This window comes from Triturus cristatus, chromosome 1_1 (assembly GCF_964204655.1).
Source record: "Triturus cristatus chromosome 1_1, aTriCri1.1, whole genome shotgun sequence".
Taxonomy (NCBI): Eukaryota; Metazoa; Chordata; class Amphibia; order Caudata; family Salamandridae; genus Triturus; species Triturus cristatus.
The window spans coordinates 286,253,716-286,271,888 of record NC_140579.1 but is presented as its reverse complement, the minus strand read 5'-3'; the positions used below and the strand labels follow the sequence as shown (position 1 = coordinate 286,271,888).

The window sequence follows — 18,173 nt, the reverse complement described above, 5'->3', positions numbered from 1 at the left end:
ATGCTAACACCAAAAGTATTTTACAAATTAAATTGAAGATTCAATGGATAGTGACAAAAACAAATGGCAAAGAGCATGAATCATTGAATCGGGCTGTTTGTTCTTTTTTTAGTTGTCAGCGTTCTCTACTCTCGCACATTCTGTATTCTACGTGGTATTGAAAATAAAACAGCCAATATGAGATTTTCCCCTTCATTGGCTCACAAGTCTGGGGCTTTTTCAAGGCTTGATACTGCAGATGCAAGAATTGGTTAAAAGGCTGGTCAAGGCAATGGATGGCCTGTGTGTCGTATAAATTATGCGAGATACTGGAATAAGAATGTGCCATCGCAAGCAGAATGGAGCTGTGGGATCTGGAGATGCCATCCTGGATTCCGTACAATTGTTTGCGATGGGGACCCTACCCAACCAAGGTGTATTGACTGCAATAATACACCAGCCAAATACATTGTTTACATATAATCGTCTGAAGTGGAGATTCAAGGACTTGTGGGGGTTCCTACTAATTTTGTCTTTCCATAGTCAAGGGCTCTTTCCCTAACTCTCCAGTCCTCACATGGTTGATGAGCCAGCAAGACACCCAATGTCATCCACTCAAAACAAACGCTGTGTCTTCCTGCATAATTATCTTCTCCTGTCTATAGACTTTGAAGTCAACTTTGAGATTCAGAAAAGCCCTTATAACTCATTTGGTTTGTAAGGCCTTGGGTCTAACTCAGAACAGACTTTGTAGAAGAACTGACCCCTTTGGTAATTTGTGGTCCTCATAAGCAGCTACCTCCTCAACGAGGCCGATAATCTCGGTTGCCATTTCAGTACCACCTCCATCCTCCCTTGTTCACCTCATGTCTACATAAATGTTTGAAACATCTCTGGACAGTGCTAGCACCGTATGAAATATATAAAATTATAGAACTTAGCAATTGTGAGTCCGTGTTAATGGTTGAATGCCAGTATACATTGCATAAAATTACTATACATGTACCTATTCTGTCATGGTGTTTCATGAATTTGTTAAAAACTAACCCTCATTTCATCTACCAGGCACACATTTAGCAGAAGACGTCATTTGGTCCAGAGCTCTCCTGTCAAACATATTTACTTACCTTCGTAGCAAGCAACCTGGTCAAGTAAATTTCCGACACAATCTTGCTCCCGCGGTCTCCCTCTTTCTGGTCCCCATGCTCATGGTTTTTCACTAAGTGCCAGACTTTCACACCACTCTCCAGATCTGGCGTGATCATCGGAGCCCTAGATCTCAGGCTATCAGGGCTTCCTGTGTACCGAAATGTAGAATCTGAAAACAAAAAGACAAAGGGAACACTCAGTCCACATTAACCAACCAGAGGTTAGGAGTGATAGATGAGGAGGAAAAGAATGAGAGGTGCACACCAGACTTTATGTGACCCTCTATCCACGCATTCCCCTTAAGGTTTCCATCCACCACCGGTAAAAAACACGTGTCTGCTACACTTCCCCGCCTTCCACGTGACTTTCTCATAAAGAAACCAAATGCAACATATTTCTGCTCTTGTATCTAACATGGCTCTTCTAGATTTTCTTACTGTCATTACAAGAAAGCAAGGAGCAACGGAGTTCGGCACAGCAGCTACTCAATCTGAATGAGTGCTTCCATGGTCCCATCTGCCTGTCCTCTGCTTCCCTCAGATCACAGTGACCTCAACAAGATGTAGAAATAAGTGAGAAGATGGACAAGAGTAGACGGAGAGAGGCAGTGACACCTGTGCGGTGCAGATACCTATTTTCTTAGGTATTCTATTGAAAGATTGTTGTGAACTGCTGTTATAGCATTTCTGAAGATGTTAACCTTATCAATGCACAGCCAGCTACCAGTACTATGCAAAACAGAAGCATCCTATCTGGAGCAACTAACCTTTCAGTACTACACTTAGCACTAGTTCGGGCTACAACTGTAAGCACCCCTACAAATCTTACCAAATGTGACAGGATTGGGTTTAAAAAATTAAACATTATTTAGTAAATGTTTCAGGATTATTCAAATTATTTTTTTCTGAAGTGTTTCTTTAGTGAAAGGGTGCAGTATTTTGTAGTTTGGGCTATTCTCAATGCACCTCTTTCAAAAAGGGATCTTTTTGCAAAAATAAAGGGACAATATTAAAGTAGAGTGATGTCTAGTGTATTATTAAACTAGCATGAAGTCTGTGCTAAAGGACTAGTGAGGATAGAAATAAAAGAACGAGGCTAGTAATTTTCCAAGACCAGTTCCACAGCTGACAACTAATAGGTGAGAGGGGAAGTCGCTTTTCCTCCAGGGGCTTTGCTCTCGTATGCGTGGTATTTGTTCAGTGTGACTTGCTTTGTGTTCCTCATTGTTTTTATATTAGTGCTCCTTCTTTTATATATCAATTTATTTTAAATTCAACTGTTGCTTTATTGATAACATTGTTTTAGCTTAGAAATACGGTCCGCTTACCCGCACTTTCGCTCCATCTTACATCAGATTGAAGGCATACGTCCTGCTCAGCCGCCATCTTGGGTCAGGCATGCTTGAGCACTTGGGGGAATTGGCTATAAAACATGCGCGCTGCACGGAGGCGCAGCGGACGCGCGCTGCGGGCGCGCCGCTGGCGCGCCGAAGGCGCACCCAAGGCAAGCCCGTCTGCGCCTGTCCGCATCCTGGATGCGGCCGGTGCTAGCGGTGCTGCCCAGGTGCACGTTGATCGCAGGGTGTGGAGTAGGGAGGAATTAGGAACTATCGGAGAGTCTTTGATTAGATGTCATCATGTTTGGTCGGTGGTGGATAATACTGATATGATTTGCCCAAGCTGTAATTTCGGTTTTGTTACTACACGGGACTCTTTTCCCCTTCCCCATTGCATCTTCCCTGCCCCTTTGACCGGTCATATTATTAATGCAGCTCTGATCAATGCGCGCTCCATGGTAAAGCACGCATCTGACATATTTGAGCTACTGGTTGACAGCCAGCTTGAGCTTTTATTTATTACTGAAACCTGGCTAAATGAGTTCTCCGCCCCGATTATTTCTTTATCTATCCCTACGGGGTTTAAAATCACCAGGATGGACAGAAAATTAGGACGAGGGGGAGGGGTTGCGGTTGTTTATAGGAAAGGATGGGTTTTTACACAGATGAACTGTCAGGATGTGGTGGACAGCGAAGTCCTTGACTTATCCCTCTCTATTTCTCCTCATTTTTTGTTGGGAGGTACTCTTATATATCGGCCCCCTGGGTCGCCCAGCTCATTTCTTAAAATGTTGGATGAATTTGTTGCACAGAGATCCCTAAAATATTCCAATTACATTTTATTGGGTGATTTTAATATTCACCTCGATTGAAGAGAAGCCCCTGATACACTCTCTTTCACTGAGTCACTGGACTTTGCCCAATTGTCCCAGTGGATCAAATCCCCCACACACAATGGAGGGCACATCATTGATGGGATTTGATCTAATTTCCCTGTAATAGTTTCGGACCCTCTTCCTGTCACTTGGACGGATGATTTTTACATTTTTTTTTCCTGGTCTATTCAATCGTCCACCTTTTCTTTGAATGTTCCAGCGGGTAGACCTCCTCTACGTATTGAACCGGAGGTATTCCGGAAGATTTTAGCAGATACCCGTTCGGGTACGTCAGGGAATCTATCCGAAGCGGTGGATGGATTTAAGTCATGGCTGACAGGTGCAGTGGAGAAACCTACCGGTTCGCCTGGTCATAAAAGAGCTAGAAAGTCCCCGTCCCAACCTTGGTTCTCTAATGAACTTAAGCTACAAAAATCTGTCTGTAAAAAGTTTGAACTGATTTGGAGGCAGGCTCATAGTCCTTTAGCTAAATCAGCTCTCAGAAATGCTCAGAAGGTATACTACACTATGGTGAAGACGGCCAAGGGGGTTTATTTTGCTGAGCGTATTGCACAATCTAAAAACAACTCCAAAGAAATGTTTTCAATTGTGCAGAGTTTTTGGGATCCTAGAGCTGAACAAAGGCCCTCGCCGGGTTCCAATGAGTGGTGTGAAAAACTTTCAGTCTTTTTCAGCAATAAAAATAAATCCATTCAGGATAGTTTGGGGCACTCTAGCCAGTCTTTGGTGACACAATCTTCTTCTATTGGGGCTAAGTCAAGCATGGTTGGCCCGTCGTTGACTACCTTTTCAGTTATTTCCCTCTCGGACTCCTTGACAATACTTAAATCGCTGAAATCAGGTTCCCCTATTGATCCTTGCCGTGCTAGGCTTTTAGCAGCGGTTGCAGATACAGTTAACCCGGAAGTCAACAATATGGTGAATTTGTCCCTTCAGACAGCGACGATTCCATTTGAGTGGAAGCAAGCAAAACTCCTTCCGCTACTGAAAAAACCCTCTCTTGATCCTGCATGTCCAGCCAGCTATCGTCCTATTTCCCTTCTCCCGGCCGTGGCTAAGGTCTGTGAGAAAGCTGCCCATAAACAGCTCTCTGAGTTTGTTGAGATCTCTGGTGCTCTCCACTCTGCCCAGTCAGGTTGTAGAGCGTCTCATAGTACCGAGACAGCTTTGGTCGAGGTGGCTGAGGCGATTAGAGACTGTTTGGATGCTGGCGGCAGAGCTGCGCTTGTGCTTTTAGATCTCTCTGCCGCATTCGACACCGTGCCACACCAACAACTTTTGGCACGGTTGTCCCACATTGGCATCACTGGGCTGGTATGGAAATGGATTGAATCTTTCCTTGCTAATAGATTGCAGCAAGTGTGGTTGCTTCCTTCTTCTACCCCGCGCAGTTTGAAGACGGGTGTCCCACAGGGTTCTACACTTAGCCCTCTTCTTTTTAATGTTTATATGACTCCTTTGGTTTATTTAGATGAGGAGTTGGGTGCAAGGATTATAGTCTACGCTGATGATACCCAGCTCCTTTTCACATGGAGCAAAATGGACTTCTCCCCTACCATTGCCAAGACTTGCCTTGCAGAGGTTTTTAAATGGTTAGCTAAGGCCCAATTAAAGTGTAATGTGGAGAAATCGGAAGTGCTCCTCTATGGTGCCTTTCCCTCTAACTGTAGGGAAGAGATCTGGCCAGTTGACTATCCTTTGCCGAGTGCTTTAGGATGCCCAGCAAAAAATCTGGGTATCTGGTTGGGTGAGGACTTGAGATTCTTGACCCAGATTAGCAAACTAGCGGGGGCGTGTTTTGGCATGCTTAAACATCTTAAGAAGTTCCTGCCGTTGCTTCCTAAATATGCCAAGGAAATGGTAATACGGGCACTTATTTTGTCCAGGCTGGATTATGCTAAAGCTTTGTATCTCGGACTTCCGGCCTACCAATTGAAAAGGTTACAGATTGTACAGAATGTGACGGCTAGAACTCTACTGGGCTTGACAGTTAGATCTAGCGCTAGCCAGAATCTTCGAGCATTACACTGGCTCTCGGTTGAGCAGCGAGTACGGTTTAAGGCCCTGGTATTGGCCCACGGTGCTCTCTATCAGACCGGGCCTCACTACCTTAGAAGGCGTTTTTCGTTTTATGAGCCCTCTCGGGAGCTTCGCTCGATGGGTCAATGCCTCGCAGTGGTCCCCAGGTTCCGTTTGATAAGGCTAGGTGGCTGCTCCTTCTCAGTGAAAGCGACCAGAGCCTGGAATACCTTGCCCTTTGAGCTACGGAACACGGATAGCCATAGGCTTTTAAAAAACAATTAAAAATGCTACTCTTTCAGTAATTGCCTTTGGGGCACGATTTCTTGTCGGCATCTCAAGCTTCCCTTCCTCTTTTGCCGTTGGCTTTCGCGCCGGGACACATTTTTAGTATCTGTGCATGTTACAAAATGAGGTTAACATAACATAACATATGAGGCCATCTTGGAATGAGTGTTACAACCATCTTGGAATGGGACAATAACGATTTGTACCAGTTTCTCTTGACATTAGCACACACTGGAATATATATTGTTTCTGGAGTCCAAATAATCGTCTTCCCTACCAAACGTCTAACTAGACCCCTCCCCCACCCCCACCCCCATGGAAACGTTTATTCAAGTTCTTACCGTATCTGCTAATTGAAGTTCGGGATATGCTGGCAGATGCTGGAATGTTGTAAGAGGATGTCTGCTTAGAGACAAGAGCTACCACAGACCGGTCGGACACCTGGATGAAGAACAAAACACGAAGACCGTCAGACATAACATGCAGAAAGGTGCTGAAACTAAAAATGCCAATAATCAGGGCTAGTTAATTCTTACATAGAACTTTGGGTCGCCTCAAGGCCATTTTAAGAACCCCTGATTTTTAACTAACTGTTTGATCCCTTAGGAGTTCATAGCTGGCCCAAGGTTTCGAAAGGAGGTCACTGTTGGGGGCTCCTTACAAAACTACACTAGGCAGCCAATTGAAGCTCCTCGCACTTCTTCACCAAGATGCCCCTTATTTTTTCTATAGGTAGTGCTTTGACTGCCATTTGACAGGACACTTTTGTTAATAAACCTGTTAAAGGGCTTTTCTTATTAATATACTTTTATCTTACCAATAAGCGTCTTCAATTGGTAATTGATGTGCACTAATTAAATATCAATGTATTTTGCATCTTAGTCAATACTTTGAGATTTCTGCATCTCTCCAACTATCCCCTGCCTGCACAGGAAGTGCAGAGCGCCATGATGGCTGCTATGGGAGGAGGGAAAGCCTGGCCAACAAAGGGCATATAAGTCAATCAAAGGCTTGGAGCATAAAGACAAAATTCCAAACAGTGCCATACTAACAAAAACAAAATTAAGAAATTAACGCATTTTCTTTGCCTAGACTTTAAAACAGAAGGCCAAATTTTTGGGTCTAAATAGATTGCAAACCAGCTTGTTCTCACAAAAGTAACCACACATTAAAGACACTGTGAAAGCATAGAATGCGAGTCACATTCTCCCACCAAGGTCGGGCCAGAAAATAAAGTCCATTTTGGACATGGATCCTATTTCTGAATCTAGCCACTCCAAGATGGCTTAAACTCAACTTAGTTGTGAACAAGAAACAGAATCCAGTTCTAGATTCAGTGTAGGCAAGTATATGCAGTGCTTAATTTGAGCTGGTGGCTGCCAGTGGATCCCACAGGCACTCGTTTTGGGGGACGGGGACTGGGACTTATTGGATCTCTTCACACAGTTACTGAAAGTAAGACAGAGAAAAACACACAAAAAGTAAACAAAGAGGAAGAAAAAGACAGAAAAGCGCCACGAGGGGAGAAAGCAGGAACCTGCAAGAACGAGATAAAGAGGTATGCGTTGTCTAGTATTTGGTGTGTAAACCTTTAGAGCACAGGTCCGCGGGCTTCTGAGCAGAGCTTTGGGCAAAGTCACTCATTCTTTTAAAAATGAAGCACTGAATATATGCTAGCTATTAATCCATATCACAAAACCTCAGTGTGGGTCGAATTAGAGTAGGTAGACCTTATTGCAGTGTCCACCCATGTTTGTTTTCTTTCTCATGCTTTCATCCAGATACATTTCTTGATATGTGGGTTCGATGTGCTGAGTTTTTTTTGTGCTGGTCTGAGCGTCTGCTATAACAGATTGGGGAAGCAATTCTTAGCTGTTTTTGGTGGTCCTTCCAAGCCACAGGTAGGTCCGTTTTGATGTCTGTTTGTTGGTGTGAGAAGCATTTCGAGCCCTGTTCTGTCACATTTCATTGCTGTTTGGTCAGCTTTGGAGGCTGTTTGGTTGGAGTTGAGTGAAACATTTGCTAGCTGTTCAATAAAAATGTATGTAGCTTTTACTCAAGGCTTGTAACCTTGGATTTGAGGTTACATTGTGGCCCCTTCTTAGGATATTGTGTCTCTTGGTTTTCAATTGAACTTTTTTATGCTTTACTTTAGAACTATATTCATATTAGCTGTGTATTATTTGCAACCCCTTTGCTCCTGCTGTGCTAATTACCACCCCCTGGAGCACCTACCTGTACTAACGACAACACCCACCACTGCCGCTATAGCGTAGCGTAGCGTAGCTCGCCATGTCTTTTGAACTAGGTCCAGTGTCTACTGTGGTTTTGTTACAAGGATGTTGTGTGACATCCATCTGTACTCCACAACAAGCCTCAAGGAGGGTTCATTCCAGATTTAGGCTCATTCGTCTTTTATATTTTGCTTTGTATTGCCTTGTATGATATAAATGTCCTTTTCTGAACCCTGCTCTGGTAACGGGTCCCCTATCATGTCACTAGCACCATCTCCTGCTAGTTATCTCGAAAACTAGCCATCTGCCTTCCAGGTAAGAGTCTCCATGTCTACCACGGACCTTCAGGGGCCTGCACCAACCAACAGGAAAGCCTCGCAGCTCATCTCTCACTTCAGTATTTCACGTCGATGCCTCATTACAGTAACTAGAAGCACAAGGGTAGTAAGAGCCATCCAACGCCAAGATGACGTTCAGTTTCAGAGAGACACTTCAAAGCAGCCTCTCTGCAGCTTTCCACGGTAAATCCTCGCCATGAGAGTCGGAGGCTCAGGGGTGATGTGCTGGCTCGCCGCTGTTATTCGATGTTGTCTTGGTCATTGCAAATGGCCTCTCTTACCACAGCTAAACTAGGTGCAAGGACTGACACTAGCATGCTACCCCAATGACGCGAGTCACTCTACACGTATCTTGCTGTGCAAAAACACTGGTTTACAAGACTGACTGGTACCAGTCCATGTTGGAGATCGCTGTCTTTTTCCACCATTAAGAAGGACTCCATATAGTTCTAGGGAGGATTTAATGTAACATACAGGTTATGAAAAAAGTCCCAAACTTTGATAGTCCAAATAAAAATCCTTAGACCTGTTCTATTAAACATTGCAAGCCGGCAGACTGCATGCAGACATGTGAATAACATGGCTATCTGGATTTTTCCTTAAGAGTCTAAGGAAGGCTGTACTGCAACCCTGGATGGTCAAATTATATCGGATTAAAATGCCAGGACAAATCCTTATGCTAAGGTGCTAACTTGAGCATTAAGAATGTAAAGGTGCTTGACTGTAGACAAGTCCCAAAATCCTGAACCATGCACAGTTTGACCCTTAGGTGACAACTATTTACTGGAGAGGTACGTTGTTTTGAAAAAGCCCAGAACAAATGTTTATGCTGAGTTGCCCTATGGCGAATAGAGTAGAGTTCTAATTACATGGGATGAGCAGCTCTACAGCTGCCATAAAGCCATGTGGCCGGTTGTGAACCCAGTAAACGCACTTCTGTCAGTGCCTGGCTTGAAATGTCGGCCTCCATTGTGAGGATCCTGGAGAAGCCAGGCTGGTACGCCTCAGCGCACCGACACGTGTACCTGATACAGATGAAGAAATATAGAATTATTGCACAGGGACAGCAGGAGACACTGCCTCGTCCACACCTGGAATATCTGGGCGAGCTCAGCACCTGCTCCCTCAGGCGAAGAGGAAGATCCGTAAAATACGACATGCCGGGGACATTCCCGCTCAGCGTGATTTAAGATCACATCTCACCCATGAAGAATAGTCAGAATTGCGGGCAATGCAATTAAAGCCGCCAACACAAAGGGAATAAAATAGCTATAATAATATTATGGACCATAAAGCATCCTTATCAAACTATTTTTTATTTTAACAAGTTTTATGAACTTTAAAAGTTAGATTTACGGTCGAACAAGCAGTAAAGCCATCTTTTAGGGCCTTTAGCTATATGTCTCTATATCACATCAAAAGGATTAATTACTGTAAAGTCAAACTATAAATGAGTATTAACACTAACAAGATTCTGTGATAGCTGTTTTAAGTAGCGATGTTTAATTTTGCCCTCCCGATAAATCTACAAGGCCAGGAAGGTGCTTAACACCCCGCCATTAACATCAGGGCGTGAGGGGCCCGCTGCTCTACGCACATTCCCAAAACACTACATTTTGGGCCCTTTAAGCTGAAGACCAGGAGGAGGAATGTGTCACAAGCTGGGACTGTGTGGTAGGAAGCCAGAGGGAGAGAGAGGGTGAGAGATAGAGAGAGAGAACGTCACCTCTCAGAGAAGCATCACCGTTATTCTTTGTATCTTCGCAAAAAGCTGCTGATGAAAAATAACAGCCTTGTGTCCCACAATTGCCTATTCCAATGTGATAATGCTGACACCATGCTCTTCTCATGTTATGCCTATGATCTCCCTTGTTGAGCGGTCTTCTATCGTGACCCCCCGGCTACGTTCTCCTCCCATGCGATCTCACACCTTGAGGGGTCTTCTTGTGTGATCTCATTTTCTGAGTGCTCTTCCCACCTGGTTAAGTGTGCGTCTTATGTGATCTCACTTGTTCTGCATTTTTCTCATGCGAGTTCTGTTTCTCTTCCCATGTGATATCATCAGCATTGTGACCTTCTCTTTTGAGGTCACTGTCAACATCATCATCCCATGTAAGCTCATTGACTGTTTTCTTTTCTCTTGTGTTCTACATGTCTTCCCATTTGCTTTGATGAGATAAAGGGAGATGACCTATAACCCAAACAAGGCCCCACATAGATCACACATCCATTACCACAACTAATGCAGAAAAAGGTTAAAAAGCTTTCAAGTTATGACAAAAATAAGGAATTTCTCTATTGCACACGTGATCCCACCTGCCTTAAAACTATTTTACTCTAGTGCTGTTCATGCTGGATCTTTCTTCTTGCCTTTAACTAGTGCACATAATACACTACTTCAGTAACATTACTCTTCTAAAAGTGTAACATAGGTTTTGGTGTAATTTGCATTTGTGTACTCGTACTTAGTGGATACTGAGGCTGAAAGCTGTAGAGGAGGGATTAAACATTGACCATGAACACTGGTACTTCTTAGGAGAATAGCTATTATCAGGAGAAAGATACAACATAAGTTTATGATGATAAATAGAAGAACCATAAATGATGTATATTGTTTGATATAGAAGAATGACTTTCTGTATTACCTGTTGTTGCTTATTGTCATACACATACATAAATATGCTATGTAGAAATTAACAGATGGTAAATCAGTATTCCTTTGAGAACGTATATAGGCTTCAGTAAAAACTATTTTGTGTGGATATTTAAAATTTTGCACTTGGGCTATCAATGTATATGGGAAATAATGAACTCTTGAGTATACATACTTTCTTTTGTCCTAACGTCTGAGGATGTGTATCACTTAATGCACGTGATATACCACTTCAGTACCATTACTCTTCTAGACCTTTTTTAATTGATTTTAGTGCTTTGTAATTTGCATTCCCATACTGATCAGTAAAAAAATGTATTAATATGTTTCAACCTGATAATGCATGAGTGTGTTCAGCCGCTTCCAGTCCCCCTCTATTTTGGTGGTTATGTCTTCATCCTGCAGGACCACACGGGCTATGCGACCCTGGCGCCATTCTGTGAGTAGGAGAAAATAGAAATAATTAACTCTGCTTAGCATAGGATCCCTGGTGTTGCAGAAAGTTACCACAGTACCATTACCAGTGAGAGTATCGGTGCATATGAGTATTAATGCAGCCGTCTCTTTTCTGAAGTGTTGCTACAGACAGCTCCTGTTGCTGGTCACAGCTAGCACTGTATGCAATACAAAGAGTGGGCTTTGTGCCAGCCCTTTCTCATGATCATATAGCTTCTTAGTCAATCTCAGTTCCCTGCTCTTATTGGATGCCTTTCCTCTCTATTCTTCCCCGAGAGCATAGCTTGTTTACTATTGCTTTAGGTTCACTAGGAGGTACTCTTCTACTTCTGATGTCACGGTGCTTTTTATCTTCTTGCACTTTTAGTTGTTTAGAACTCAATGGGAGTGCTCTTGCTTTCCCCCTCGCCTGTTATCCCTCTTGTCCCACCCTCCCTTCAGGTGCGTGCCCACAGCACGTCAGATGCTGGATGTCAGCTTTGTGATGTCCTGGATGTTGCCCTGCTAATATCTTCAATGCCTTTTTGTGCTCCCTTTTTTCTTACTTTTAATGTCTTGCATCGTTCCCACTCAGGCCTCCCCGTGTTATGACTGTAGTCACTAATGTCTGGCTATGTGAAAACTTTAGAAAACAATGTTAACTACACTTTCAAGATGGCCACTGTGTTGTGTGATGCAACGTGCATTATCAGGCCATATCATGCAATGATTTTGAAAGTACAGAAAACATTTCATTCTATACTTTCAAAATGGCTGCCAAGTTGCATGACGTGATTGTGCAGTGCATCGTCTTGCCAAGTCATGCAATGAGACGGCTATATTGAAACTATAAAAAACAATGTTGTCTATACGTTAAGGAGGTTGCCACCCTTCGTGATGCATTATGATGAAAGGCCGTGCCAGAACTAGGCGTAGCAGGCGCAAATGTAGGGGTGGCAAGAATAGGCACGAGGAGTCAGGACAAAACCCAGAAGAAGTAGTTGGGGAAACTAATGTGCGAGATGATCTTAAAGTGATTAATCTTTCTGATAGAGAATTAACTTGTCCTGAATTGGCGGTTTTGCAAAAAGGATTGACATTTTGTCCTGATAATTCATGTAATATTACTGATTTAGTGATTGACCTGTGTAAATTTTCCAGAAAGCTAAAATTAAAGAGTTTTTTTGCAACACTCGATTTGTCTAGAAATATGAATATTTCAAAAAATGTGTCTGGGATGTCCATTGAGAATCTGAAACATGTACAGTTACTTATGTCACTAACGGAAGGTGATCATCTTAGTTTAAATGATGTAGCTTGTATGTTAAATGTATCCGTGGATTATGACTGTAATAGTGGTTTACATCCAGCATCAAAGTTTGTACCACAAGGAACACAATATGCAGGAATTGACCTGTTTGTAACTAGGACCGTTGAAGAGTTACATAAACTTGAGGATAGGAGGATGAACAACAGCTGTAGAGTTAACCCACATAGTAATCTAACAATTGATGAAATAAGAGCCATTAGAAGTTTAAAACAGGATAACAGCATAATAATACGGAAAGCTGACAAGGGTGGGAATATTGTTTTAATGAATAAAACTGACTATGTTGCAGAAGTGAAGAGACAATTAGACAACAAGAATTGTTATCTAACACTATCCTATAATCCCATTCTAGAAGCGAGCAGGTTGATCTCAGGGAAGCTGTATGATTGGAAGGAAGCAGGGTTACATGATGAAAAGGAATTTAAATATCTTAATGTGACTCATCCTGTACATCCCTTCATATACGTATTACCTAAGGTACATAAATCTCTGGTCGATCCACCAGGAAGACCTATCGTGTCAAGTATGGGTAGTATCACTGAGCATGTATCAGAATTTGTGGACTTGTTTTTAAAACCACTGGTGTTAAATTTGCCGTCGTATGTTAAGGATACTACTGATATTTTGAATAAACTTCAAGATATTGTATGGGACGAAAGTCTAATGTTAGTAACCCTAGATGTAGTAGGGTTGTACACTTGCATCAAGAGTGACAGTGGGAGACAGGCATTGCAACATTTTTTAAGTCAGAGAAGTGCTAGCCATTTAGAACATTCAGATACGATTTTGGAAATGTGTGACTTAATTCTAAATAATAATTTCTTTCTGTTTGGTGGTGAATGGTACCATCAGATAAGAGGGACTGCAATGGGATCCAGTTTTGCTCCCTCTTATGCCAACCTATTCAAGGGTTGGTATGAGAGGGAGCATGCCTGGTCACGACGAGCAGCACAATGGATAGACTTGATCATCTTTTGGGGCAGATTTATAGATGACGTTCTGATGATTTGGCGGGGTACAGTAATGGAATTGAAAGAATACTTTGACTCACTAAATTCCAATGACTTTAATGTACAGTTTACAATGTGTCACAATGAAAGGAAAATTGCTTATCTGGATGTTGAGTTGTTCATATGTGACAACTCCATTCAGAGCAGACTATTTCGGAAAGATACAGCGACTAATTCAGTTTTACGAGCAGACAGTGCTCATCCCAAACCAGTGGTTAAGGGAATTCCATATGGAGAAATGGTTCGCTTAAGAAGGAACTGTAGTCAGGAAAATGATTTTAGATCAGGTTTAGATGAATTGCAAAACCGCGTATTAAATAGAGGCTACTCCACACGAATTCTTTCTCAAGCAAGAAGTAAGATAGAGAAAATTACAAGAGAGAGCACTTTAACAACAATTAAGAAGTCTAAAGCTAAGGACAGGATTGCATTTATATTGACGTACAGTAGAGAGACTAATCAGATATTCAGAATTTTAAAAAAAATTTGGGGAGCATGATTTCGAAAAACTATGTAGAGAAGCTACAGGATGAGGGCACAAATTGGTTGCCATCTCCACCCAAAGGCTTTTATATGTGTAATAATTGCAATATCTGTGCTCTGGGCCTTAATCGAACTAAATCATTCAAATATAATACAGATAAAGCTTATATTATTATTGAATTTATGAATTGTAATAGCACAGGTGTTGTGTATGTGATCATTTGTAACTGCTCCAAGGTGTATTTTGGGAGTACTAAGAGGATGTTGAAACTACGAATACAAGAGCATAGACAGGCAATCATGAATGAGGATGTGAAGTCTCCCTTATACCAACAGATTAAATCTGAGCACAGTGAAAATAAGTCATTTAAATTTCATGGTGTGCAGAAAATTGTATTAGGACCAAGAGGAGGAGACTTAGTGTTACGTCTGAGACAGCAAGAATCCAGATGGATTAGTAGATGTAGAGCAGTGCATTTTGGTTTGAACATTGACTCTGAGTTGCACTATTTCCTCACATAGTTTTCACCTTTTAGAGTGTGTACAGACAGTGTGATGTTGTTGAACACTGGGACTAGTTCGGGCTTTATGTTACAGTGTCCTAGGCAACATTAATTAGACAAGATTTAAAGTCTGTATTCATATCGACTGATATAATCTTGCCAGAGTAAAACACTGGGTCATCAAGCGTTTGTGTTTAACGTGAGATGCCAATAGTAATTATTTCCAGTGTGATATTTCAGTTGAAATATATATTTTATAAGTAATTCATGATAATAATGCAGTTAAGATATGTGTTAGATTTTATTTTTGAGAATTAGAAGCCTATGTGATATTAAAATCTGAATGTAATATTTTTGTCGGACATTTGTTATAATAGATTGTTTAGGAGCAGTCTTGGATCGTGTGGTGAGTGTTAGCTCCTTGAGATAATATGGTGTCAATACAAATTTGGAGGTCGCGAGTTCTAGACCGGCATAGTAATTGTGGCGCTAATGGGCAGTCGATATACAACGCGAGATGCTAATAGTAATTATTTCTAGTGTGCTATTTCAGTTGCTATATATATTTTTTATAAAGTAATTAATGATAAAAATGTAGTTAAGGTATGTGTTAGATCTTATTCATGAGAATTAGAAGCCTATGTGATATCACAGTCTGAATGGAATATTGTTGTCGGGCATTTGTTATAATAGATTGTTTAAGAGCTGGCTTAGATCGAGAACTACTCCTGCGGACATTGGAACCTGGGGGCGCATGAAGGGAAACTGTGACCCCCCCGCTCCGAAACGGCTTCCCATGAGCTAAGGCTAGTCCCCCCCCTTCCTGGAGAACACTGTGACCTAGGGACGGACTTAAACCGGCCAGGGGCAACACCACTGATGGATATGGCTACCATTATCACCGCTACCCGCCGGCGCCATGGGATCTGACGACGTGACTGGCTGAAACCCATAGGCCTTTGTAGCGCAGAACCTGCGCCTCCAGACACCGCGGGGGGTAAACAAATCCACAGAGAGGGCAAGAGACGCTGATGTGACTGCACAGCCTGGCGGGGAACACCTGGCGTCCGCCCAACCGCCATCAAGCCCCTCACTACCTGGCACCTCTGGAGCCACGACGACCAGGGCACACTACATGAGACCCGGTGGCCCACAGCTGCAGAACCTAGAAACGCACTGGGATACGTGTGTGGGACACCCCTCTCCCTGGAGGCGACCTACGGCCCACAACGACAGCCTCGACGTCACAGGGGTGATTCACCACGCGGGACGGACCCCACCCCCCCGCGGCAGGAGGGAATACCTCGCAAGCACCGCCAGCCCCATGTCTGGAGGGGTGAGAACACGCATCGGATCAGGGAACGCGTCAACAAAAGGAAAGCAAGCGAAAGCGACGCCCAAGATGGATGCCGAACAAGTGGCGTCGAAGCTGGACAGCGTCCTAGCAGCCATGGAAAGGATGGAAGAATCCCTCCAACAGACACGCACCTCCCTGGAGACCAGAATAGATGGCGTGGCAATAGACCTAACCCACCTCAGGGCCGACCACAAGAAGCTACAAGATCGCACCAAGGCGCTGGAAGACATAATGGCAGCCGTTGAACCAAAGGCGACGCAGACAGACAAACAAGTACAAGACCTCCTAACCAGAGTGGAATTTTTGGAAGACCGAGCCGAGGACGCGGAGGGACGGGCGCAAAGAAACAACATCCGCCTAGTGGGCATTCCGGAGAAATGGGAAGGGGTGGATCCGGCTCGCCGTGTGGAGGACTGGCTAAGAGAACTGCTGCCAGAAGACGTGCTCTCCCCCTACTTCGTGGTGGAGAGAGCCCACTGAGTGCCCACGAGACCGCTCCCCCCTGGCTCTAACCCCAGACTGTTTGTCCTTCGTGTCCTCAACTACAGGGATCGCGATGCCATACTACGCGAAGCCAGGAAACTAGGGGAAGTCAACATAGACAATGCCCAGGTGATGTTCTTTCCGGACTATACTGTGCAAGTACAGAGACAGAGGCTCTCCTTCCTGGCAGTGAAAAGACGACTGCGCAATGCAGGCCTCAAGTACTCGCTACTTTTCCCTGCCAAACTGAGAGTGGTAGCATGAGACAAGACACACTTCTTTACGAGCCCTGAGGAAGCGGAGGCCTGGCTAGATGGAGGAATGCCCGAGGCGCCGAGAAGAGCGCTGGGAACTACCACCACAGAGCGGACCCGAGGACCAAGAAGACGACGACGCCGCCGCAAGTCGCCCACGCCTCCACTGGCCAGAGATGCGACGATTCACTCCCCATCGGTGGACCTAATTCAGCACGAACAGCGAGATGCCCTACGCAAAGTAGCAGAAATCAGTAATTCCCCGACGCAATCACTTCCTCCGGGCGCTAGCCCTGCCGTGTCCTTGACGGATGATGAGGCGATCTATGGTATCCCGGATACCCAGCGCTCTGGGGACCCCCCGGACGTCACGCCGCAAACAGTGGATCTCTTTGGCTGACTAGAACCAGGCTGCGGCCCGCCCCCTGAAGCACGGTACAGGCCTACCTACGCTCCTGGCTAGTTACCTCACCCCCCATTGGGAGAATCATGGGTCTACCTGCGTCCAGACCATCTCCGCTCCAAGAACTCGAGGAAGGAGCCGGACACTGTGAGTACATTTTCTGTTTGTAGACACGAGACTCAGTCACCCACAGCACAGTCACGAACACCTGACCTATGATGATACCCCAACGATCTGATGTCACAAGAGACGCTCGGAGAGGAGTATGTCCCCCTGAGACCCTTGCCCACGCCTGGTTGACACCCGGGTAAGCCACTGACGTGGCACTGAGCGGCAGACACTGAGCATCCGCCAGACAGCAGCGGCCTCCACACCTCACCCGGGAGGGACGCCGAGCTCTCAAAAGACTACACCGTTTTGTTTACTGTTAAAATATAAACCACAAGATACCCCCTAAGACTGTATAGTTTACGAGCTCACTCGAGCGTTTTGACGGCGACATGTTGTACAGCCGACCTTTTGGCATTTTTGACTTTGTTGCTATGTTGAGGCTATATGTTTTCCCTTTCTTCCCTATCCCCATGTACTGCTGGAGATCATGGCACTGCACACAAGGCACCAACAATAACCTTGCGGTGGGGGCGAAGCGCTGGACTTGGGGGAACACTGTGCTGGGCGTTCCACCTTGGGAGGGAGCGGGGGACGCTCACACACATGACTGCTATGGCTAGTGTACAAATATGCACCTGGAACGTCAGGAGAATGCACACACCGGCTAGACGCTACCACATTTACTCATATTTAAAGCGACATAAAATCAGCAGAGCGCTACTCCAAGAAACGCACTTAAACAGGGCTGAGGTACGGGCGCTGCACCGCAGATGGCGAGGGCAACTGTATGCCACGGACTATTCCTCATACGCTCGCAGAGCACTGATATGGATCCGCCCTGGGACCCCTTGGGAGGTCACAGATGTTGCAATAGACCGGGAGGGCAGATTTGCCGCTGCACAAGGTAGGCTA

At 44.3% G+C, this 18,173-nt stretch overlaps 1 protein-coding gene across 1 annotated transcript in view; it reads right to left on the bottom strand.

Moving 5' to 3' along the window:
• The window catches only part of LOC146870133 (plexin-A2-like), a 239,584-nt gene that overhangs the window by 41,536 nt on the left and 179,875 nt on the right, over nucleotides 1-18,173 (bottom strand). Inside the window, exons 8-10 of the mRNA XM_085641065.1 lie at nucleotides 11,226-11,329; nucleotides 6,009-6,108; nucleotides 1,107-1,297 (exon numbers count right to left, since the gene is read on the bottom strand). Of these exons, the coding sequence (XP_085497191.1) occupies nucleotides 1,107-1,297; nucleotides 6,009-6,108; nucleotides 11,226-11,329 (395 nt within the window). The remainder of the gene's footprint in view (nucleotides 1-1,106; nucleotides 1,298-6,008; nucleotides 6,109-11,225; nucleotides 11,330-18,173) is intronic.